The sequence below is a fragment of the Talpa occidentalis genome, unplaced genomic scaffold (assembly GCF_014898055.3).
Source record: "Talpa occidentalis isolate TD23 unplaced genomic scaffold, MPIMG_talOcc4v2.1 talOcc4.10, whole genome shotgun sequence".
Taxonomy (NCBI): Eukaryota; Metazoa; Chordata; class Mammalia; order Eulipotyphla; family Talpidae; genus Talpa; species Talpa occidentalis.
The window spans coordinates 80,622,249-80,647,475 of NW_023600993.1; the positions used below are offsets into that span (position 1 = coordinate 80,622,249).

At 36.6% G+C, this 25,227-nt stretch overlaps 1 protein-coding gene across 3 annotated transcripts in view; it reads left to right on the top strand.

Annotated features, from left to right (window-relative positions):
* HAO1 (hydroxyacid oxidase 1) overlaps positions 1 to 25,227 on the top strand; it is a 52,998-nt gene that overhangs the window by 16,488 nt on the left and 11,283 nt on the right. For all 3 annotated transcript variants that reach the window (XM_037521082.2, XM_037521083.2, XM_037521084.2), the window contains exons 3-5: positions 6,798 to 7,053; positions 14,781 to 14,956; positions 24,719 to 24,810. In XM_037521082.2, the coding sequence (XP_037376979.1) occupies positions 6,798 to 7,053; positions 14,781 to 14,956; positions 24,719 to 24,810 (524 nt within the window). The remainder of the gene's footprint in view (positions 1 to 6,797; positions 7,054 to 14,780; positions 14,957 to 24,718; positions 24,811 to 25,227) is intronic.

The window sequence follows — 25,227 nt, forward strand, 5'->3', positions numbered from 1 at the left end:
TTGTAACTAAATGTTTTGTGTTTTCCTCTGATATCACTGTGATAGTGACTGGATGAATACCATTCTCAAATGTATCATAATTCCCTTCCTTGTCAAGCTAAGCATGATGAACTTCCGTTATACTTGTTGATTTGGCATCTTATTTATATGTGTAAGATGATTTGACCTGATATTAAATATTTGGAAAGTATAACTGATAAATTATTCCTCCCTGGATTTGAATAATCTCTTCCTTCTCATCTTCTATTTTTTAAATCTTGTCATTTATTTTTGCTTCTAATCTGAAGTCTAGGAAGTTGGCAGATGCTAGATAAACATGTTTATAAAATAAGTCTGATGATTGTTAAGTCATCCATCAGAGGCTGTTTCTATAATGCAATTGAGTTCCTTGATTTTAAAAGTATTAAGAGATGAAGGTATAAGGAAATGTGGCAAAGTGTATCTGTGCCCCTCTCCAGAAATAGTCATCAGTAGGTTGTGGCTAGCAATTGACAAGCCATGCACCAACTATTACCCACCGTCCCATTTTGTATATGCTCCTATATTCACTCAGACCATCAGATATATCCAGTTAATTTGGTTGAATCCTCATAAAAGAAAATACTTATCTTATTTTTCTCAATGTCTCAATGTGTAGTTCACCAAACAAAAGCTTTAGCATCACTCAGGAGCCTGTTATGTTACAGGGCAACCCCAGTGTGAAATGGGTTGGCCTGACTGTGGGTTCTCACCTGTGTGCTTTAAAAGGGAATTATAATGAGAACCAAATGCAGGCACACACACAAAAAATTAATAAAGGGTTTATTTACAAAAAGGGGAAAATGAAATGAATAACTCTGGGAGAGAGAGAAAGAGAAATTGGTGAATGTGCCCTACCCATTTTGCTGAAAAGCCAGCGAAAAACAAAGGACCCCCAAGGCCCACATGTCTGGTTATACACCAAACCTGGCTGCTTAACTCCACCCTCAGTTCCCAGCAATCCTCCCTTTGGTGGTGATGACATTATGGAATTTGTAGTCTTTGGTGTTTGGATCTCTTTGGTCTGGTGTGGGGGTGGGTGGGGTCCATAAAACCTATTTGTAGTTTGTTCAGGACATCTTTCCCCCCCAACAGAGAACTATTGACTCAGAATTTGAATTTTATCAATGTTCCCATGTGATTTATATGCACATCAAAACCTGAGAAGTCCTGGATAGAGCCTACAATAAATGTTCTGGGTACTTTAAGACCAAAGGCATAGTTTAAATTCTCAAGGATAAAAGTGTTAGATATAGCATCATTATCATTCCCATCTAAAGACCCTCTAAGGTATTCTCAGAGTCTGCTGATTTGGGACAACTATCTGAATTGATCAGCAATTTAGATGCAGACTCTAGATGAATAAATGAGAGAGGTGTGTACAATGTGGTTTTCAACCAAATAATGGGACTGGCAGGTTTAGCGTATATTCCCCCCAAATTTAAATCCACAATGGGTTTCTTATCTCCTCTCCTCCACATGCCAATTGCCTGGATCAGAAATAAATTGTTTTATTGAAGCTTGATGTAAAGCAAAACTTTGCCAAAATTTAGATGTATACTTGTTTCTCTTAGCCATAGGGAAGATTCCACCAGTTCATGCTGTTTTGCAAAGCTATTTACCTGATATAGCCAATTTCAATCACTGTACCTTGGAGAGGAAGACTTCTATAAAGCTCAGAGGTCATTGTAGTCATATCTGTTATGAGTTAATATAAACGTCAGTAGTAATTACAGCTTTCATGGTGTAGAAAGGTTAGTTAACTCTCTATTGAATGGTGGTTTTGGGAAACAAAACTGTTCTTGATTTTATGCCAGATTATTATAGACCTTTGCAGCATTTCCCCACCCTGGGGTATGTAATTTAACTCTAATAAGAAACTTTAGTATGGTTGGGATTGAAGATAACTTTTATTCTATTCAACAGAATTCACTAACATTTTCCGTTAGCCCGGAGCCCACTTCAGGGTAATGGGTGATAATAAACAAATCTCACTTATTTCCATATTACTTACCACTGTATTTCAAATGAAATAGTAGAGGAACACACAAAAAATGAATCAAGAACTTTCAGTTTTTTCTTCAAGTTATTGTTTGATGCATGGTCTAAGCAAATTCCCCCTTAGATCTAAGCCCCCTTAGATCAACTCTGCTAAGCTAAGCCCACTTAGATCTACTGTGCTGTTCCTGCCATGGCAGTCTGTAGGGGAAATCAGGTCAAGAGATGGGTGAGGTGAGGGATGAGGAAGAGTGTGTTTTTGTTGTACTTCTTGTATTCTTTGCTGATGTTTTGTCCTGGCTTTCTGAAGAGATGTATACTCTGGGAGTGAAGGAATAAGCTCTCTTGATAGTCTCTCTTTATATAAGACCTAGCAGAGAGTTTCTGGGTTTGAAGATAATTCCCTCCTTTGAGATGGTTCTTCCTAAAAGTGGTGAGCATTTGACACTATATTTACAAGGGAAAAGAAGAATGGAGATCTTGAATTTAACCATTGCCGAGGAAAGCTGAATGTGGAGATTATGAATAATGAGGTTAAGAAATCCAGGTCCTTGGCAAAATTGTAAAATTTTATTTTTTTGTAAAGATTTATTTATTTATACAAGAACCGGGGTACAGGCCAGATGTGCGGGAAGGTGAGAGGATTCACTAGAGACAGAGCGGGGAACAGAACAGGCAGACTGACTGAAATACGCTGCTGAGGGGAGCAGCGGGCAAGACAGGAGAGGTCTGCCGCACCATGTGGGTTTCTCCCTGGCCAGCTGGGAATCAAACCAGCACTGCAGAGGCTGCTGACAGCTTCACAGCGCTGCACTCAACCGCTGCGCCACCAAGGAGGCCCGATTGTAAAATTTAAAAAAATTATCTAGAACTTCTTTTCCCAAATAGTGTTAGATATTATCTTACTTGACTATTTATAACCATATGGCTTTAGAGTTTACACAAAATGCTCACAAACATCGTCTCAGTGGACAATCCTGCAGTGCTGTGAAGGGGGAAGGATAGCAGCGAGATAATAGCTATTTTACAGATGAATTGTCCCTTGTGGATGGAAAGGCTGGACTGTTGCCTGGGTCTTCTGACTCTGATTATACTCTGTTGTCTTTCTAAGATTTAGATAGAATATCTCAGGTAATTTATATGTCTTCAATACTTAGTACCTGAAACATTACTAGTGTCTCTTTTAGTGATGTGTGTGATATGCATTTTTCTTAAAGCAATAACACAATGCCTTACTATTGCCTGTAAATAAAAAAGAGAAAGAAATGTCAAATAGAAAAAAAGTCTGAATATATTTGGAACGTTATAATTTTAGATGTCTATCATTGAAGATGGATCTTAACGATGCAAAAAGAGGGAGTGATTATAGTAAGGAAATAGTCTTGGTTGGATTTCATATGGGATCGATGTTTATTTGATGGTTTTATCTATAGAATATACTGAATATTCCCAAAGTCATGAATTTTAGACTTGGATCAGCGTTAGGGACCCTCCTCAAGGCAGGAGTCAGACCTTAGCTTCAAAGTTAATATCACCTCAGAAGTGATCTCCATTTTGCCAGGAGTTGCAAAAATGCTACACACATAGGAATCTTCCCTGAGTGTGCTAAAGTTGGAAATAGGGCTTCATGCAAGTTGATCCCTTCTTTTGTTAAATGAAATCTGACAATTCCTGCTTTTGAGAATAGTAGGTCAGTTTTTCATTATGGAATTTGAATAGGGAGAAAAAAGGAACTTCAAAAACGTCCGTGCTTTCAAGTTCCAGACTAAGATAACTCTGAATAAAGTCTCTTAACAAAGTCTCTGTTAGGTCATTGATAAAATTAAAAATTGTGTCATTTTTGTCCTGCAAAGAGCAATGTGAGCTGGAGGGATATATCTTTATCTCTCAGGCATATGTGGTTTTTGAAATATTAACATCCCGGAAGGCAAAGGACTTTGTCCAGTCAGACCAGATGCTCAAATACTGATCTCTAGGGTCCTAATAGTGATCTGAATGCCCCAACTCTGTTAGGCATTAACCCTTAAATTGTTGCGCTATGGAGGATCTAGGAGTTCCTGGGGAGAGAAGGGAGTGATGACACATTGAAGGGACTCGGTGAGTGATATTTGCTTAAGAACCATGGTTATTCAACATTTGGAATGGAAGTGCTCCAACATTTTAACAAAAAGCAGAATTCTCATATTGGTATGAGAATTAATCTCAGATCCTCTTTGTGAAACCAAGTTTTGTTTGTTTCCCTGAATGGTGCTTGAAAAACCCCAGACTCCTTTATCTTACACTAAAATAAAGCTGTTGAAAACAATGTGTGTAATTCATCAGTAATCTTCCTTTATCACAGTAAATTATCACAAGTGAATGGGAATTACAGTGATCAGTAAATGTTTCAAGGAACGTACAGCCTTCAGTTTTGCTTCTTTTCTTTCCTGGGAGTAATATATTAACCTCAAATCATAATATAGCAGCACAGAGTCTTATATCCCCCCTGTATCCAGGAGAATCTCCTGGAGATAATTCATTAAATCACCAAGTATTTCTTTATTGCCTACAACTGAAAACTTAGAATTGGGGGGGGGTATGATTTAAAATGTCAGCCTTGTGTGATTTAATCATTGGAAAAGAAGCATCAAGCACCGATAATATCAGGTGCCTTTAGTATTGGAGTCAGTAGACTCAGGAAACAGACAGCATGGACTGACCTTGCTTCCTTCTGGACATGCATACCCAAGTGATTTGGGCCAACTGTTTGTGAAGGTTGATATTTCTGGCAAGTTTGATGGTTTAGGTGAAGTAGACATTATGGATGCATTGGTAGGTAGCATTTGAGCAGGCTCTGTGGAATGTCTATAAATATTTCTTACAAATTCAAAATCTTTTTGGTTTTGACCTTTATTGGCAGAACTGCTACTCCCCCACATGATGCCTTGTGTAAACAACAACAAGATGTCTTATCACCTGAGTGCTCCAGCTAGCTTAATCCCTTTGTGTGGCCCTATTCTTCACCTACAGTGTGTGACAGTTCTTATTCATTGGTTTCCAAGTTTCCTTACCTTCCCAGAGCTGTTAGTATTGCAGAGTCTCTCAGTCAGAGAAAACTCCCTTGGGTGTCATGGCCCCGAAGGGTCGTGGGGTTCTATTGGGGAAGTTTATTTGTCTATATGTGGTACCAGGGGAGTTTTGGGGCATCGGGGAATTCTAGAAAGATTATTGCCATGGAGGAGTGTTCAGACTTGCTAGATTCTCATCCCATTCTGCTGCCCATCTCTGTGTGAACTTAGGTCACATCCTCTTCTGGACATATTTTCTTTGTGGCAAAATGATGGTTAGGGGATTCAGACACAACAATTAATATCCCCTGGTGTTCCTTCCAAACAGCAGTGGATGACCTGAAGCTATTTTCCATATTTGCAAATCCTAATGAAAATCAGACAGTGGTCCAGATGTTCATATGTATTATTACTTAATAAAATGTGGTTTGTTGGACAGTATTTTGCAAGTCCCTTTGAGACAAATTCTCAAAAGAACATTTGGAGGGAGCAAATTAGTGCCTGATAGACAAGATAATCTCTAGTTCAGATCTTTTTATCTGCCCGTGGCCTGAAGAACAGGGACAAACAATACCTTCAAAAGCAAATGAAAGGTAAAATTTTTCAAAAACAAAATCCATTTTCCTAACATGTGAAGGTGGAGTTTTACTATGGCATGATATTTCAATATCACAGTGTGGTCTGGAATGGGCAGTATCAACATCACCTGGGTGAGAAAGGCAAATCTTGGGCCCCTGAATGAGAAACTCAAAATTTGAGGTTGTGTTTTCACAGACACTCCAGGGGACATAGCTATCCACAAAAGTTTGAGAAGCATGGAAGCATAAAATACTTCCTTTCAGTGCATCTTTACAAATGACACATCACTTGATTCTTATCACCCCCTAATGACTATTACTTGAGCTACCACTTTTACCTGCATTTGATATATGACTGGTACTCTGATAAGTATAACAACCTGAGGTCATAGACTGAATTTTGCATACTTATTATTTTGGTGTCTTTAGTTTATGGGTTGCAAATGTATGTTCTCCTTCACTAAATTTAACCCCAATATTACTATTTTGGAGGAAAGTCTATCACCCACATTCTTTCACTTTCTCTAAGACCATTAGATGACTACCTAATTTTTTATTTATTTGCTCATTTTTTGGTATCTTGCCATCTGATTGGGATGTCTATCATGTATTTTGTAAAATTTTAAAAGACAACATAAATGCACATACAGAATTTCCTCTTCCTCAGTGAAGGTCAGTCTTTCTTCAGGGTATGGAATCGGGCCCAACATCATTATAGAGAATAATCTGCCTTACTCAAAGTCTGCCTAAATTTAAATTTTAATCTCCTCCCAAATACCTTCACAACAGTATCTAGACATGTTTGAACAAATATGACCTGGTCAACTTGATATATAAAATTAATCATCACAAAAATACTGCTTTTAATGGGTCTATACATTTCATATGAACTACAAATTATCCAATCACCCGAGGCTGGAAATTCAGATTGTTCCCATTTTCCCATCCTTACATATACCACATCTTTGGCTCTTTGACTAATTTTTGTCTTCAAGATCAATTCACAGTGTGGAAAGGAATGTCCATTTCTAACTTTTTAAATAATGACTTCTTATTGCTAAATTGCCTTTTGCCCCTTAAACCACAATCTGAAGACTTCACAGTAGGGAAGTTGCTGGGTTCTTCTGGCACCTTGATTTTCTCCTTTCTTCCTCAGCCTGCAGGTCACTAGGAACTGGCATGATGCTGAGTTCCTGGGCCACCTCCTCAATTGAAGAAGTGGCAGATGCTGGTCCCGAGGCACTTCGCTGGCTGCAACTGTATATCTACAAAGACCGTGAGGTCACCAAGCAGCTGGTGCGGCGGGCAGAGCGGATGGGCTACAAGGCCATATTTGTGACTGTGGACACCCCTTACTTGGGCAACCGATTCGATGATGTGCGTAACCGGTTCAAGCTGCCACCCCAACTCAGGTAAAATGGGTCTCTGATCACCTGGCCTCCTAAGTTGGTTTCCTCTAGTTCTTGTCATTGGGACGCTGGGTTTTCTAGTTTCCAAATAGGTATCCTGGGGAAATTACTTAATAGATCTTCACAAAATCCTGGTCCCAAAGTATGGTTAAAAGATCTTGTCTGGTAATGGTAGGTTCAGGAGATCGTATCATTGTCAAATATACATAAAATCTCTAGCAAATCACACCCCTTTTGTGGATGTTATCTACTTGAACTATAAAACAGATAGAAGTTGCCCATGTGTTTGTAAAGTTCAAATACATATATGTACAAGAATGAAATAAGAGCATTGGGAAATATGAATTGCCAAATAGGTGAAAGATACTTAATATAGCCAGGTAACAGTTTTATTATGATCCCTGCACTTGTTCTTTGCTGAATGCAGAGAACTACCTTTTCCATTTCATTTTTTAGTATTTAGAACAACTATAGCTAGGAAGATTGAAGAAAGCTATAAGAGTAGAGACAAAAGAAGTCATGTGTTTGATCTCTCTCCTTTTGGCAATATTCCTCTTTCCTTGTGGTTCATCCATGAATCAAAATGCATTCATTCATTCACTTGTTCACTTGCTCGTTCATTCATTCATTCACTTACATTATCAAAACCAATATATATCTAATAATCTAAAACGGAACCAAGATGACTTTATCAAGTCATTTGTCCTGTTCACTAGCAGGGAATTAATATTCTTTTCTTTGTAACATATTAGGGTTAGAATGCAGTAGTCTGCATTCAGTTGGGAATCCAGTGGAGATTACTGAGAAGGACTCCAACCTTCATGAACTGTAAAACTTTTTTCCCCTGTGGTTTTTCTTTATCCAGTTTCCACCAAAATCTGTTTTAGGTTCTTCATAGCCATGTATGATTGATGATTGGATGGGATTTGGTGATGGGATATTAAAGCATCCATCAGAATATGTGAAGTGATGAGGGGCCCTTCCTTGGATCCTTTAGTTCATTTCACATGTTGCTTATTCTGCATATATAGAATAACCCCTTCTAAAAGATCTAAAATCTAAAAGATTAAAATAAAATCAGCATTCTATATAAGGACAAGAAAATTGGAAGCCAGAAATCCCATATGTATAATAGCCACATAAATCCATAGACAGTGTTGTAGTATAAGCATCACATAATTGTCATATAGCTTTGCTGTGTTTGTATCTATTTCAGTAGAAACTATTGTGCATAAGATCTTGCTGTTGAACCATATGTAAATTAACCGTGTGAAGTAATCTCTGTGATACTTCCAGGCAGGCTTGGAATATTATTTCTATATGTGGTACCTTCAATGGCCCAATGACAAAAAGAGAAATTTATCTCCCAGGAATGTGTTCCAATAAACCTATTCCATGTGTTCTAGATGGTCACCCAAGCAACCTGTCTTTCTAAGAGAATAAAACCAAAACCAGAAGTCCCTGATATATTTCTACTTCTTAACAAATTCATCAGAAAATAGATGCCTTCAAATTTCCCCAATATGAAATCTCTATTCACACTGTTTAGTTGGATTATCTTATTTTGTAGACTCTCTGAAGTAGTTTTCCAATTTTCCCACTTCTGTTAGAAAACATTACTCATTATTCTTCTTTCGCTACTTGAAAAAGAACTTGCTATTCTTTTTCCTCTTCTACTTGCTAATAGTACAGCTGCTACCACTATTACTAGTACCAACAATAGTAATAAAAAATACCATAGGCTGGTTTTTTTTTTTGCATGTTAATTTGTCTTCTGCAGCTTAAGAGGTATTTTCTTGCCCCAGATAACAAAATATCTTTCACAGTGCTGTCTATTTGGATGAGGGTGATGCCACAGTGGTTATTTCTCATTGGTATCCCTTGTTCCTTCCGTGCCCAGCTCACTCAGTTAGGAGTGGGAAGGTTGATTTGCTTTTCCCGTTGCCTTTGCTCCTGGGCTCCTACCCAGATGACGTAAAGGACCATGAGACAAAGGCCTTTTCAGCTTTCGATGTGCACAGGAGTGACCATGGCTCCCAACTTGTCACATCTCCTGCCTGAAGATGATCAAATAATGAGCAACACATCCAGGTTATGGGGAACACAGGAAACACCTCACAGCCTGGTGCACCCGGCCCCCCAGAGTGCACATTGACCTTGTGTGTCCCAGTGGACTTTGCAGGGGGGAGGGATCGTGTCTTCTGCTCACCTCCCCAGTGGCCTGCGTTCAGCAGTCGAAGGCAGAGTGCACTAATGGGAGGTACAGGCTTCCGCTTGAGCCCACATACAACCCAAAAGCTCATCTGTTACAGCCTGATATGAAATCAGGTTTCTTTCCGCAACTGACCTGACTCATAGAAGGTGAAGCCTGGCTTTTCAGAAGTGAGGTTTGGCAGGCGAGGGAGGCAGGAAATCCAGAGGAGAATGAGTATAAAGCAGCGACTCCTTCCAGCCCTTGCTACTTCCTCTGCCTGAGTTGGGGGGGAGGGTTCTGACTCTGGCATCTGGGAACAGCAAGAGTTCAGGAGTTTGGTAGTCTCTGCTTGATTATATGTAAAACACACATATGTGTACATTATGAATGACATAGAGGTTCCTGAAACTGAGGGAAATAAGGAGAATTCTCATCTGTTCTTGGAAGAAGCAAAGAATGAAGCCAGTTCTTCAGACTGATCCTGAGGCTTTGTGGCCAGAACCTCTTTCTCCCTCCAAAGCCCATGAAGATGGTTAATATACCCAGCATAAAAATTTGACTTTTCAATATAGAGCCAGGGCAATCAAAAAGGGACAAAAGATATTTCCTATCATTGACTGAGATCAAACTAAATCATGACACCTACCCATTAAGTAATATGCTCAATGCTTTGTTATTAAGTCCTGAAATAATTTATTAATGGCAACAACTAGATAAATCATACAATAATGGATCAGACTGTCATTGGCTTCCCAGGTCTCTTATGATAAAAATGACTGGCAAGGCTTTATGCTAATCAGTCCCAGTCCCTCATTACTTCTCTGACCCTCTAGCACCCTCATTTTTCTCTCTGCCCAGCTATAACAGCTTCCCTGCTGTTCAAGGTACAGGCAGTCTGTACTTTGGAGTCCCAACCACTGACCGCTACCTCAGCCTTAACATTCTCTTCCCAAATCAATGCAGGACTAACTTCCTTACTTCCTTTAAGTTTTGACATCAGGAATAGATCTATACATTTTTATTTTGTGAACTCAACATAAAATACAGTTGAGATCAGAATAGAGACGTGTATGTGTAGGAATCATGGCAGGCTGGTGAGAGAAAGGTTTGTGAAGGAGGACTTGGTACATGGCCCAACAGCCTCATTCTTTGCTTGGGAAAACATTTATAACATGACTACATTAAAATAATCAATCACCTCCCTGGAACCTATGAATATGCTACTTTACATGGCAAAATAGACCTTGCAGGTATGATTAAGTTAAGGACCTTGAGATAGATGGTTATTCTGGATTATCTCAGTAGATTTAATGTAACTAAAAAAAACTTCCTTTTTTTTTTTTTTTTTTTTGTGGGGCCCTCGCTGGCGCCTGGGTAATGAACTGGCACTGCAGAGGCTGCGGGCAGCAGTGCCACCAGGGGAGGCCCCTAAAAACTTCCTTTTAAGATGGAGGCAGAGTGTGAGACTAAGAAAAAGAGATATGATGATAGAAGCAGAATTTGGAGTCAGGGAAAATAGTTGGTCTTTAGAAGCTGGAAAGGAGAAAGAAATGAATTCACCCCTAAAGCCTCCAGAAGGAAAACTGCCTTAATTGGCACACTGAATTAAGGCCAGTGAGACCCCTTTTGGGTTCCCTTCCTTCAGAACTGTAATATAATAAATCTGTGTCATTTTTTAAGCCTCTGTGTTTATGATCATTTGTTATAGTAGCAACAGGAAACAAATATAATTACTGTACTCTGCTAATTGAAGTCAATTTTGATGATCATATTTAAAATTTCTAGTTGAGTCTCTGCCAGTTCGCATCATCAATGCGCTGCTCTCTTCCTCCTGACCCCCGTATTTTGTACGGCATTTAAATTCTGACATGCTCCATAAATTACTTATTGTTTATTTTCTCATTTTTTATCTCTTTTGCTAGAATATTAACTCCATGTTGCCAGGGATTTTTGACTGTTTTATTTACTGGTATATCCTAAACATCAGAAATACTAACATTTAGTAGGTGAGTGATAAGTAATGTTGAATTAATCAATAAAAATGATCAAATAAGTCTTCCCCAATAAACAGGACTGGTAAGAATTTGAATGAGGGTTTTTGAGCTCAAACTAAAATCCATTCCCTGGACTTTTCTCCTAATTGTCCAGCCATATTGAGGAAGAAATTATCAGGACTATGTTTTCAGTCTCAGTAGTTTCCTAACCACAGATTTTAATGTGGCCCATGCACTAATTCCTTATATATTATGAATCTATCTCTCAATTTCTGTCTCTCTCTCTCTCTCATATTAGGCTGAATATATGGGCCATACTGTTGGATATATATATATACATATATAAATAATGTGACTTTTACTAATATAATAAGTAATACATAGTTCTGAACAATATTCATTATTATCAATGTACTCTTGGTTATTTAATAATGTTTAACTTTCTTTAGTAATTGTTACTATTTTTATGATGCCAACTTACTGAAAGTTAAAATAATTTCTATATTATATTAAGAAGTATATTTGCGGGACATTCAGGCACAATGAGTCCCTTACAAACAAGAAATTCTATCCCTTGCCTTTGGGTCATTAAGAAGATTGGGATTCAGAGAAACAAGTTCTAAGTAATTATGTTATTATTTTGATGTTGCCCTTTTCCTTCCTTACGAAATGGAATACTTTGGTTATCAGAAGCCGCTTTAAGTATTTTTTTGTGTATATGTCATAATTCGAATAAAAATAGCTTTCATGGAGGTTTCCTTCAGAGTCATTGGTAAAACACTCCATCGTGGGTCTCTGTCAAGATATCTGAAAACTTTTTCTTGGCTTCTGGCTTTGAACAACGTTTTAGAGTAATAACAAGGCTTCATTGTGCACTGAAATTTCTGTGAGGCAACATTCATTCAAGTGTTGATCTGCATTTCACCGTCCAAGAATAACAACAGTTATTTATATAATTTTATCCATGTTTCTGTTTTTTCCTATCCATTTCACCCTTTCACCCCGCCCCTGCTGAAACACTGTAGCTTGTTTGGGATGGGGGTGGGGTGCTATACAGTGTATATACACATGTACATGTTTTTCTCTCTTTTAATTCCTTTGGTTTTGGTTTTGCAGAGACAGACTGAGCCTTTTTCTTATGAACAATATTATTTAAAAGTTTGGAATTTAATGTCACTTAACATCATTTCTAAGTAATGGAATAGGTCCCCGTAATGAGGAGATTTTTAGTGAAAGAAAGTTAGCTTAATTCAATTTCAAAGGACGATAGAAGACCAAAGATGGTGATAAAATGTATCACCACAAGTAGTTTTATAAAAAGAGGTGCCAGAGTGTTTCAGTTAAAATCCCTACCAAAGTTTACCAAATATGTCAGTAGTTATGGAGTTGGCCTTCCCGAGTCCCTGAGACTACAAGACCAGCTGTTCAATCCTTACTGAGAAAACTTTGTCAGTGACTTGAATAGTTATGTGGGATTCATGTCTTTATGATAATATCTGCCACCCAAGGCTACATGACCAGCTACTTTATCTGAAAGTACACTAAAATGTAAAAAGCATTAAACCTAGCTTTGTGTTCCAGGAAGTCTTACGACTTTTAAAAATAGTGTGTCTATGTACTTCTAGGCTTATATAAAAAATTGTCATAGTCATAGCTCCAAAATCCTTCCTGTGTTCACAGTCAGAGCTAGTGGAAAGGAAGAAAGAACTATGACTAAGGCAGAAATCATTATGCAGCTGTACTTTTTCCCAAAGAGGAGATTGGCTAGCAGGGTAATTTATAATGAACAGAAGAGCAAGGTGAATCCAGGGCAATGTCATCATTCAAAGACAGCCTCTCAGGGAAGTGAAGTTTACAAGTGGAATAACACAATGGACATCTTATCAAGACAGGTGCAACTGGAGCTTAATCCTGATGGGAAACTCTAGAAGATAACTAAAATATTTCTCAGAGTTAGTCCAGAGTTAGTCTGCCTGCAGGTGAGGAAACAGGTATTTATGTACCAGCATACCTAAAACTTCAAGACTGCTATCTGTGTGGTGAGTCAGGCTCTAGGAGCAAGAAAAAGTCATATGTATTTGATTCTTCAGAGAAATAGAACTAACATGTCATAGATTGATAGATGATAGATATATACAGATGTAAGTATGTGACGTTGGCTCCTGCAAAAATGGAGGCTGAGAAGTTCCATAATCAGTTGTCTAGAAGTTGGAAGCCAGGAAATCCAGTGCTGTAGTTTCAGTCTGGTCCAAACAGCCAAGGAAACAGGGGAGCCTATGTTTTTAATCCAAGTCTGAGCCTAAAGGCATGAGAACCAAGGGACTAACAGTGCTGGTCCAAATATTAAGGCTTCATCATCAACTACTGCAATACCCAAGATGAGGAGATGATGGAATTCCCAGCTCAAGAAGAGAGAGCAAACTTAACCTTCCACCACCTTTTTGTTCTGTTTAGGTCCTTAATAGAATGGATGTGCCTAGCCACATTGTTAAGGGTGATTGTTTTCACTCAGTTTACCAAGTCAAATGCTAATTTCAATCAAAAACATCCTCATGAACACACCAAGAAATGTTTTACTAGGTGTCTAGTCATCTTTTAGCCCAGTTAAGTTGACACATAAAATTAACCATCATACCTCAGGCAATAGAATGAAGGTCTTGATAAGTAGAAAACTCATATCCTCATCACAGTAATCTGGAAGATTGGGAGTTTTGAGTCAGCGGGCAAGGAGCATTTGGAGAACAATTAAATAGAGGAAGAAAAAGGAAGAGTTGGTATCTCTTCTGATGGGTAACACTTCCCACTTCTTCCTTTTACTCTCGGCCTCCAAACCGTAACAGTAGAGCAGGGAAAAGTCCACAGTGGCAACAGACAGAAGGTATTAGCACATGTTACTGTAGTTCCAGTTCCTCTAGAATCTATCACGAGGACGCTGGAAAGTTTCCTAAAGAGAATTGCCGGAATCCATCTGAGGTCTGAGGACTGAGAGTATAATTAGGAGTTAAGAGGCCCAATTTGGAGCCCAAATTCTGCCTTAGCTAGTTTTATGCTCAGGGACATCTTGTTCTGCAGTTCTGGTTTGTTTTTTACTATTTAAAATAGGAGTCATAGAGTATTTTCTAAAGTTTTTTTTTTTGTGTGTGTGTGATCGTAAATTTCAATATACCATGTAAATGTTCATCTTTATGTTTAATATGCATTGCTGGCTGAAAATAGTATGGTTTATTTCTGTCTTTATAAGTGGTTTTAAAAAGGTACAGATATTTGAATTTGGCCATACACTCTTCCTTGAAATGGATTTATTTATAGAAACACAGCCTAAGATGTAAGAGAAACATTCAGTAATCAATTAAGCCCTCTAGATTGTCACATTCAGCCTGGAATCCTCCATCAAAACATGGAAAATATGCATGTGACCAACCAATAGGTGGTTGAGGAGTGGACTACAATTTGAAGAATAACTTTTTTTTCATTGAATAATTCTTCGTAAAGGTATCTCTAGTTTTGGGAAGTTTCTTATTTTTCCTATCTCTTTATTTCAGAATGAAAAATTTTGAAACCAATGATTTATCATTTTCTCCTAAAGAAAATTTTGGAGACAACAGTGGACTTGCTACTTATGTGGCTAAAGCAATAGACCCATCTATCAGCTGGGAGGATATGAAGTGGCTGAGGGGATTGACTTCACTGCCAATTGTTGCAAAAGGCATTCTGAGAGGTTTGTTTATTTCTCTGTGTGAGTTCATACTGACGTACTGGTGTCTGCTGGATATGATCATGACATTTTTAAAAGAAAATAATCAGAAAAAATTAATGTGAAAATAGAAAGAGACAACCTCTCTCAATTCTCCCCTTTTACATCAGCAAATGTCTCCTTGTTTAAAGGGAATATTCTGAAGAAACGTATGACGTAAGTAACATTACTTTTTCAAGAAGTAGGAAGTTAGTTTTTTCAAAATATTGAGATACTGTCTATCTACCTATCTATCTATCTATCTATCTATCTATCTATCTATCTATCTATCTATCTATTTTGGAGCTATCACCAAATCATGGAATTTGGCAAGATCTAGGTAGAAAGTCTTGAGCTTTGACTGAAAACTTCAACAGTTAGTTGCCTTCAGACCAACAAGAAACCATATAATACCAAGAATGATATTATGACAACCAGACCTGTTTTATGAGCCTTTTTAATTTTTCTTCTTATCACTCCAAGTACCAATGATTAGAACTGATAACTGAATGTGGTGAATCCCAAATTACCTCCCTGTGAAGAACTGATGACCAGTGGTGAATCCCAAATTACCTCCCTGTGAAGAACTGATGACCAGATCATTAAAATCTTCAAATATCAACTGTGGGTATTAAGGGACTTGATACCAGTGCATTCAAATCCCACAGGGAGGGACCAAAGACTATAATAATTTGGAGTTAAATGTGTTCACCCACAAAGGCAGATTTTCCTGCCTTTGAAAACATTTCTTTTGTACAGTTATATAGATACCTGACAAAAAATATTATTTTAACAGAGATGTTTTTAAGTGGCTTTGGAATGATTCTGTTTACTTATCTAAGGGTTAACACGGTTGTGACTCAGAATTAAAACTTTTTTGCAGGTTTACTTGAATATGTATGACACACATGACCCCAATTTAATTAATTTTTTGGTATTAATTTGTCAGTCATTTACATATCTATATAACTTTGGGGATACATTTTCATACCTTCATATGTGCACACACTTCTCTTACCTTCCACCAAAACTCCCATACCCATCACCTATTGGTTCCCCTCACCTTTCCTTTCTCCCCTGATTCCCTGTGGTAACCATGTTATTTTCCATGGAGTGTAAGAATTGTTTTTGCTGTGCTTTACCAGTATGTGTTTTTTGGTTATTTATATTCCACAAATAAGTGAAGCCATTGGAATCTGTCTTTCACTTTCTGACATATATCACTTAACATAATTACCTCAATTTATTTGATCCCAAAAGGCACTAATTCATGTTTGTTAATAGCTGAATAGTATTCCATTGAGGTTATATTCTAATTTCTTTATCCAATCATCTGTCATTGTGCACTTTGGTTGGTTTTATGACTTGGCTATGGTGGATAATGTTGCTGTAAAGATAAGATTGCATAAATCTTTTCAGATTAGAGTTTTCATATTATTTGAGTAAATACCTAGCAGTAGTATTGCTGAATCATATGATATTTCCATTTTTATTTTTTAAATGTGTCTCCATGCCATTTTCCATAGTGGTTGCACCAAATTACATTCCTGACAATAGTGGATAAATGTTTCTTTACCCCCACATCTTTGCCAAAATTTGTTGTCTCCATTCTTATGATATAGGCCATTTTCTTTTTTTTAATTTTTTTTAATTTTATACATTTTTGTATCATTTTTCATTATTGCACAATGTATGCATTTTCATCTTGGTTATAGTCCCTGTACAATTCCCACCCTCCTTGTTCTGATTCTACTCCCTCTCCCACCCCCCATAGTGTGTCTCTGGTTTATAGTTGCTTGTTGATTTTGATTTTTACTTTATTATAATTATTCTTTTTCCTGGTCCCATATTTAGGTTTTCTAAATCCCTGCTATGAGTGAGACCATCCGGTATTTTTCTTTTTCTTTCTGGCTTATTTTGCTGAGCATGATCCCTTCCAGCTCCATCCATGTTGCTGCAAATTGCATGAGTTTATCTTTTTTGATTGCTGAGTAATATTCCATGGTGTCTATGTTCCACATCTTCTTGATCAAGTCATCTATTTTTGGGCATTTGGGTTGTTTCCATAGCTTAGGTATTGTGAATAGTGCTGCTATAAACATAGGGGTGCAGGTGCCCTTTTGAATTAATGTTTCTGTGTCCTTTGGGTAAATACCTAGGACTGGAATTGCTGGATCATATGGAAGCTCCATCTTAACAGGTTGAGCAATCTTCACACATCGTTCCATAGTGGTTGGACCAGTTTGCACTCCCACCACCAGGGCAGGAGAGTTCCTTTTTCTCCACATCCTCGCCAACATTTGTTATAGCTAGTTATTTTTAATATGTGTCATTCTCACTGGTGTAAGATGGTATCTCACTGTAGTTTTGATTTTCATTTCCCTGATTGCAAGTAATGCTGAACATTTTTTCATATGCTTGTTGGCCATTTCCATTTCCTCTTTGGAGAAGTTTCTTTTCAGCTCTTCTGCCCATTTTTTGAGTGGATTATTTACTTTGTTTTTGTTGAGTCTCATCAGCTCTTTGTAGATTTTTGTGATCAGTCCTTTATCATTAGTGTTGTGTGCAAAATTTTTCTCCCAATTGTTGGGGTGTCTCTTTGTTTTGGTTACCGTCTCTTTTGCTGTGCAGAAGCTCTTTAATTTGATGTAGTCCCAGCTGTTTATCTTTGCTTTTGCTATCACTGCTTTGGGTGATGAGTCTTTAAAGATGTTACTGAGGTGTATGTCATGCAGTGTTTCACCTATATTTCCTTCTATATATTTTATGGTTTCAGGTCTTATGTCTAGTTCTTTAATCCATTTTGAATTGGTTTTTGTGCATGGTATGAGGTAGTAGTCACACTTCATTCTTTTGCATGTAGTGACCCAGTTTTCCCAACACCATTTATTGAACAAATTTTCTTTGCTCCATTGCATATTCTTTGCTTCTTTGTCAAAGATCAGTTGATTGTAAATCTGTGGGTTTATTTCTGGATTTTCTATTGGTTCCATTGGTCTGTGTGTCTGTTCTTGTTCTAGTACTATGCAGTTTTGATTATTATGGCTTTGTAGTATAGATTGAAGTCTAGGAGTGTGATGCCTCATTCCTTTCTTTCTTTCTTTTTTTTTTTTTTTTTCAGGAGAGCTTTGGCTTGATATAGGCCATTTTCACAGGGGTAAGGTGATATCTCATGGTGCTTTTGATTTGCATTTTCTTTATAATATGTGATGTTGAATGTATGTGTAGGCCATCTGAATGTCTTCTTTGGAGTAGTGTTTATTTGCATCTTTTACCTTTTTTTTAAATGTTATTTGTTTTTGTTGTTGTTGTTATTCAACAGTAGAGGCACTTTATGTAGATTTGAAATTAACCTTTTGTCAATGTGTGATGTGCAGATGTCTTCTTCCAGTCTATAGGTTGCCTTTTTATACAGGTGATAATTTCTTTTGAGGTATAAAATCTTTTTAGTTTGATGTAGCTCCTCATGTTTATTTTTGTTACTGCATCTCTTGCCATTGAGGATGCATCCCTAATATATCTCTGTGGTTGATGTCCAATAGCATATCGCCTATGTTTTCTTTTAAGTATTTTATGATCCAAATAATTTTTACAATTGTTTGTTCTTTTCCTTGAAAAAAATCCATTGAGATTTTAATAGGTATCATGTTGAGCTTATAAATTGCCATAAGTAATATGACCATTTTAACAGTGTTAATTCTTCCAATCCACGAACATGGTGTACCTTCCCATGGTTATTTCATCTGGGACCACTACCACCACCATTGCCCCTCTTTTCTTCTCATCTATATGGATTATGTGACTTTTTTTCTACATATTTTCATGTTTTGCATATAGCAGATATCCCAAATGTTTATTGAGTAAAATCCTATTTAGAGAGAGCTCAAACATAAGAGAAAGACAGATGGGGCATTTGGCATCAAAGGAAATAACTTATTTATACATATACAGTTTACATTGTCTAATTTTTCTGTAACTATTCATTTCATTTATTTAACAAACAAGACTCATCTCTATGACAACTGCATCAAGTACTGCATATGCTTAATCTGAATATGAGATTGGGGATGGCGGAGCTAGTTCTGGGAAATCTAGTTCTTGTTATTTCACAGATCATCAGTCAAATGTTGTATGTTTTGACTGAAAGTCACCCATCCTCTTTCATTTTAATTTTATCAGAGAAGTACAGATTATGTTTGCAGGAACAGGAAATCTTAAGCAGCTGGAAAGGTCTTAATGAAACATTCCCCCCTTACCACAATTTTAAGTATTGCATTTTATAAAAAAGATGTCAAGGATTTTTCTTGTGAAAAATGAGCAACAATGAGCCTAAATGAAAAAAAAAAAAAGAACTTCTTTTACATGCAAACAGACAATTTACCAAGATATATTTTGGGCCATAAAGAAAGTCCCAATAAGTATAAAGGAAAAGAAGTTGTATAAAGTATATTCTCAGACAGTAATGGAATTTTCAATTAGAGTCCAATAAAAAATATATCTAGAAAAATCTCCTGTTAAAAAAAAAGAATTACATTTTAATGAATGCAAATTGAACTGAAGATATAATCTCTTGTGGTTAAACTCTGCCCTTGGAAAACTTCAATACAAACTCCAAACACATATTTGAGGAGTTGGTCTTTTTCAATACTTCTGCTAACAAAAAAACAAAGGCATAATATTTTTCAAGAGTTCTTTTAAAAATTAAAAAAAAAAAATCTAACTCAGCTGTCTTACTTCCATAAAGGTATTTTGTTTCTTAGAAACTAACTACATCTTCATATATATATGAACAGAATATTTATTTTCAAGATATGCTCAATGAATATTCATTCAATGTGCCTATATAGTGTTAAAAACTGCTGCCATCTAAGATTTAGTTACTCTAAACTCCTGTGAGATAAACAGAGTTCTGGATAAAAAGCTCCTAGGGCTTGAGAGTAAATTTTGAGTATTTATATTCACTTAGGTCTTTTAGATTAAACATGGAAATAATGTATTAATAAGATGGCAAATAATGTATTAAGTGGCAAATTAACAAATGTGGTATGTCACACCAATATACTCTAAGGATTAATAAAAATACAAAAAATTCATGAACATTTTGCTAAGTCAGAAAATTTTGACCCATTCATTAAAGCAATATTGTTTTGGGGCCTCCCTGGTGGTGCAGTGGATTGAGCACAGCGCTATGAAGCTGTCTGCAGCCTCTGCAGGGGAGGTTCAATTCCCAGCTGTCAGGGAGATTCCCACATGGCGCAGCAGACCTCTCCTGTCTCAACCTCTGCTCCCCTCAGCAGTGTGTTTCAGTCAGTCTGCCTGTTCTGCTCCCTGCTCTGTCTCTGGTGGATCCTCTCACCCTCCTGCACCTCTGGCCTGAATCCCAGCTTTTGTATAAAAATAAATAAATCTCTGGAATCTCCACACAGCTTTCCATAGTGGTTGGACCAGTTTGCACTCCCACCAGCAGTGCTGGAGAGTTCCTTTTTCTCCACATCCTCGACAACATTTGTTGTAGCTAGTTTTTGTTTTTTTTTTCCTGGGACCCTTGCCGGTGGCCGAGGATTGAGCTGGCATTGCAGAGGCTGTGGGCAGCCTCACAACCCAGTGCTCAACCATTGTGCCACCAGGGGAGGCCCCCTGTAGCTAGTTTTTTTAATATGTGCCATTCTCACCTGTGTAAGATGGCATCTCATTGTAGTTTTGATTTGCATTTCCCTGAAAAATGATGTAATATATATATATATATTTATAAAAGAAAAAAAATGAAAGAAAAAAATTAACAGATTAACATTAAAGTAAAAAATAAAAATAAATCACTATTTTTTTTAAAAAAATAAAGCAATATTGTTTTTCTCTCTATGTTAAAATAAAACTCTGAATAAGTTTCCATAATTAGCTAAAGAAAGAGGCTCACATCTAGTCATAAATTGTTCTTTATTTTTCTAGATACTTACTATTCTACCTTCTGAGTAAACCATTTTATCTTTTCCCCCAACATTTCCAGCATTGCCTGGTGAAACATAGAAAACCTCATGAAATGATAGAAGATAAACTGTTACTTTGTAGCACTTACTTCAAATTAAATTTTCTTTATAATTGTAATCCTGACTGTGATGCAAATATATTGTTATAAACAGAACTCAAACAGACTTACTAAAAACATTCAGTCAATGAATCTTCCTGTACCTACTAATCTTTTCACTTTACATGCCTCATGCTATCAGATCAAAACAATAATAGTTAATATTTAACTGAGTGCAGAACATGTGTCAAGGATTTTCTATGCACACTTTTAACTCATTTAATCCATATGTCAGTCATATGTGGGTTGTACTCTAATATGCAGAGAAAGCCACTTACATAACATGAAAATTCCAGGTGCATGGCTTCAAATCTAGGTTGACTGACCACAAGCCAAAGCACGTAATCACTTTGTCACTAGATAGCATCAATTTATTGACAGTATTCATTTTCTGAAAACATAGGTTGCAACTAAACAGTTGCAGACGTCTGAATTTGAGGACTGCATACCTCCTCAATCATAGGGTTCAAAAATATTGCAGTGTATACATATTCACTTTTTATTTGATATTTGCTATAATGCAAATAAGTAGATAACCAGAATAAACCTCACCAATTCCAAGTATATTTTACATTGTGTGTTAAGGTTATATGTATACTTTTATAAAGTGCCATACTGTGTCTCTTTGTGGGAATACACAAATTCATGCAAGCATTGACACTGAACAGTCCAATATGCCAACAAATAGCCAAATGTGGCTATTTAAATTAATTGAAGTTAAATAAAAGTAAAATTCCAGCTCCTCAGACAAAATGCCATATTTCTGTTACTCAGTGGTTACATGTGGCTAGTGGCTACTATGTCGAACTCTACAGATCTAATTTATTTCTTTATTTTTTCTTGTTGCTTTATATTTAATTTTATACTTCCAGCTATTTGAGTGGTATATTTCCATATATTTCTATCATCACAGAAAGTTCTATAGGGCAGCACTCATTGAGGCATATAACACATTTTAAATGATAATGTACTGGTTTTCTGGTTCAAAATGATTAACAGAATACAGGTGTACTTTCTCATCAGACAAGACCCCAAAAATACATGCGCCTGGGCCTCCCTGGTGGCGCAGCGGTTGAGCTCTGGGTTGCGAAGCTGCCTGCGGCCTCTGTGGTGCCGGTTCGATCCCCAGCTGCTCCCCGGCCACCGGAAGAGGGTCCCACATGGCGCGCAGGCCTTTCCTGCCGCCCGCTGCTCCCGTCAGTAGTGTACCTCGGTCCTTCTGCCTGCTCTGCTCCCTGCTCTGACTCTAGTGAATTCTCTCACCCTCCCACGCTTCTGACTGTACCCAGTGCTTGTATAAATAAATAAATAAACAAACAAACAAACAAATAAATAAATAAATCTTTAAAAAAAAAATACATGAGCCTATGACAGCAAAGCAAAAGAAGACAAGAGACACAACCAAATGAGAACTTAAAGAAATTTATAAAATAAGCAAATGTAAGGGAGCATGTTGATTGGAGAAAAAGACAAGAAAAATGCTGTTTAGGCAGGATAGGGTTTCAGAGGGAACCCTGGAGAAAGCAAGGGAAAAGTCATAAAATGGAATTCCTGAGACTCTAGGTGTCTAGTCTGCAAGTGTGATGGAGATTAGAACAGAAAATTGGTGACAGGAAAAGCAAGGGGGTTAATTGGAGTTTTGCTTGTGATTATATAGCACCAGTCAGCAATCTTGATGCCCCCCCTCATTATTTTGTACACCAATGGGCAAATTTGGTTTAGTATGTTTAGTATCTTTATTCTTTCTGAAGTAATAAATTGATGTCTGGGACAAACTCTTGTTGAATAGCATTTACAAGATGACATATTGTTGTCTTAATTTTTACAAGATGACATATTGTCCTCATTCTGACACTTGAGGGACTTATAATTCAATAGCCTCTTGGCTCACTTTTCTTGCTCTATCTTCATATATCCTATATAAGGAGCCTAAGAAAGAATTTCTACTCCAAGCAAAGCCTTGGCAGGAGAGAAATTTATTTATGAAATAGTCTAGGAAGACTTTAGCTGCTCCCCAATCTTTATTCCTTAAATATGAGTGGAAATTTACCAACAGAAGTTATATCAGAAATATCAAAATATAAAAGACCAAGATTAAACTACAGAAAAGCTGAACCTTGAGGAATGAAATAAAACAAGAAAATAATTAAAAAAATTTTAAATGATAGGCTCAGGGAAATATAACCAAATAAGAAGAATCTGCCTGGAAAGGAAAAGAGAAGGTAAAAGAGAGTTCCAAAAGATTAAAAATACAATTTATGAAATTAATAATTGATTGAATAGTCAATGTTATTCCCTAATACATAAAACAATAATACAAATAGAAAGAAAAGTATGATTGAGTAAAGGAGAGGCTTAAAGACACTTTAAAATATCCATTATCCAATGATAGGTGGTTCCAATAGAAACAACAAAAGAAAGAGGCAGGGAGGAAATTATTAAAGACAGACAATGTCTGGATGCTGGAGACATAAGTCATTCAATTGAGAAAACAAATTACAGCTCATTATTTCCTCTATGAAAATCAGGAAAAAAATAAAGAGGAAGAAAAAATAACATAAAACAAGTTCTTTACAAAGGAAATTTACAAAGTCAAATGCATCAATCTTGTCAACAACAAAGAACACTAAAAGACAATGGAGTAATGTCTTTAAGGTTCTATGGAAAATTTTTCAATCTAGAATATCACCCCTAACCCAATTTCATTTCAAACACAAGTGAAGTTATAGTACCCTGTAAGTTTACCTCCCATGAATCCTTTTTTAGGTAGTTACAAAGTAAAGTACTACAAACAAAATGAAAACATAAACCAAATGTAGGCATCATCAGACCAGGCTACAAGAGATTCAGCCCAGAGAGTGGGAGCAATTGTGTAGGATGTAGATTAGCAGCAGGCCTTGAGAGTAGCCAGAGAAGGAAAAGGAATCCAAAGTTTGTTTCCAGAAGGAAATTCAGGTGATTTAAATAGATTAGGTAGAACAACTGAAAGGTTTGAATAATTTGAAAAACTATTTAAAAAGTTAGAAATTGATTTAAGAGAACATATTTTTAAACTATACTTAAAAATATTTTTAAACTATATTTTTTAATTTTTAATTTTTTATAATTAAAAAAATTAAACTAAACTATAATTTAAAATTGTATTTTGAAGCTGGGTTAAAGACGTAACATAAAATCATAATGATACATTTTTTTCTATACTTTAATGGGCAAAATTCATTTAATTATAGAATGGTATAACTTAAAATGATTATGAAGTTATAACTACCTGGTAAAGAGTGTTTTTGAAATACTTGTTGTTACACTTAAAGTTCTTGACATTTACATATTCTTGACATTTACATATCCAAATTGTAGAGGAGTAATTCTGTAATTCTGCTAAATGCTGAACGATATGCTCTTATTAATAATAAAAAATAACCAGCTGATCAACTGATAGTTTTACTTCATAAATTGTTGTGGATGCTGCTTTTTTTTTTTTTTTTGGACCAAGGAAACTACCACTACTACTCTTGATCTGACCTGTGGGTGTATTTCACTGCTAATGGTTTCAAGCAAGGTATTAGGTGTGAGGGCTGGTTCCCTTTAATGGATGCTGCAACAGCCCAACCCAATCTTTCCAGTAAGTTGCTGTTTTCATATGATGGTTGTCTTGCCCTTTCTAGGTGATGATGCGAGGAAGGCAGTTAAACATGGCTTGGATGGGATCTTGGTGTCAAATCACGGGGCTCGACAACTCGATGGGGTGCCAGCCACAGTGAGTTTCAGCAAATGCAGGAATTTCTCTTTGGAGTTCCCATTTCTGCCGTGGTTTTGACTCTCTCTGTCTGTCTTTTCTGAGTATATATTTTTGTAGTGAACATTAAAGGTGAAATAAGTGTAAAAATATAAGAACTTGGATTTTAAGATTAGTGACACATAACTGTCTAAATTAGATCTTTAACTAGCCCATTGCATTTATTTGTAAGCTTGTGAAAGTCTCTGTTAGATAATAAATTATTTGCAGGCCAGGATTATATAGGTAAACTAATGGATAATGTAATAGAGAGTTTGGAAAAAAAAAGATTATTCCATGAAAGTCCAAAGAAGAGCTAACAAACAATTGTAGTAACAACATAAGGCTTAAGTGAAATTTGAGATTATTGGTACAATTATTAGACGTCAAGATGAGAGA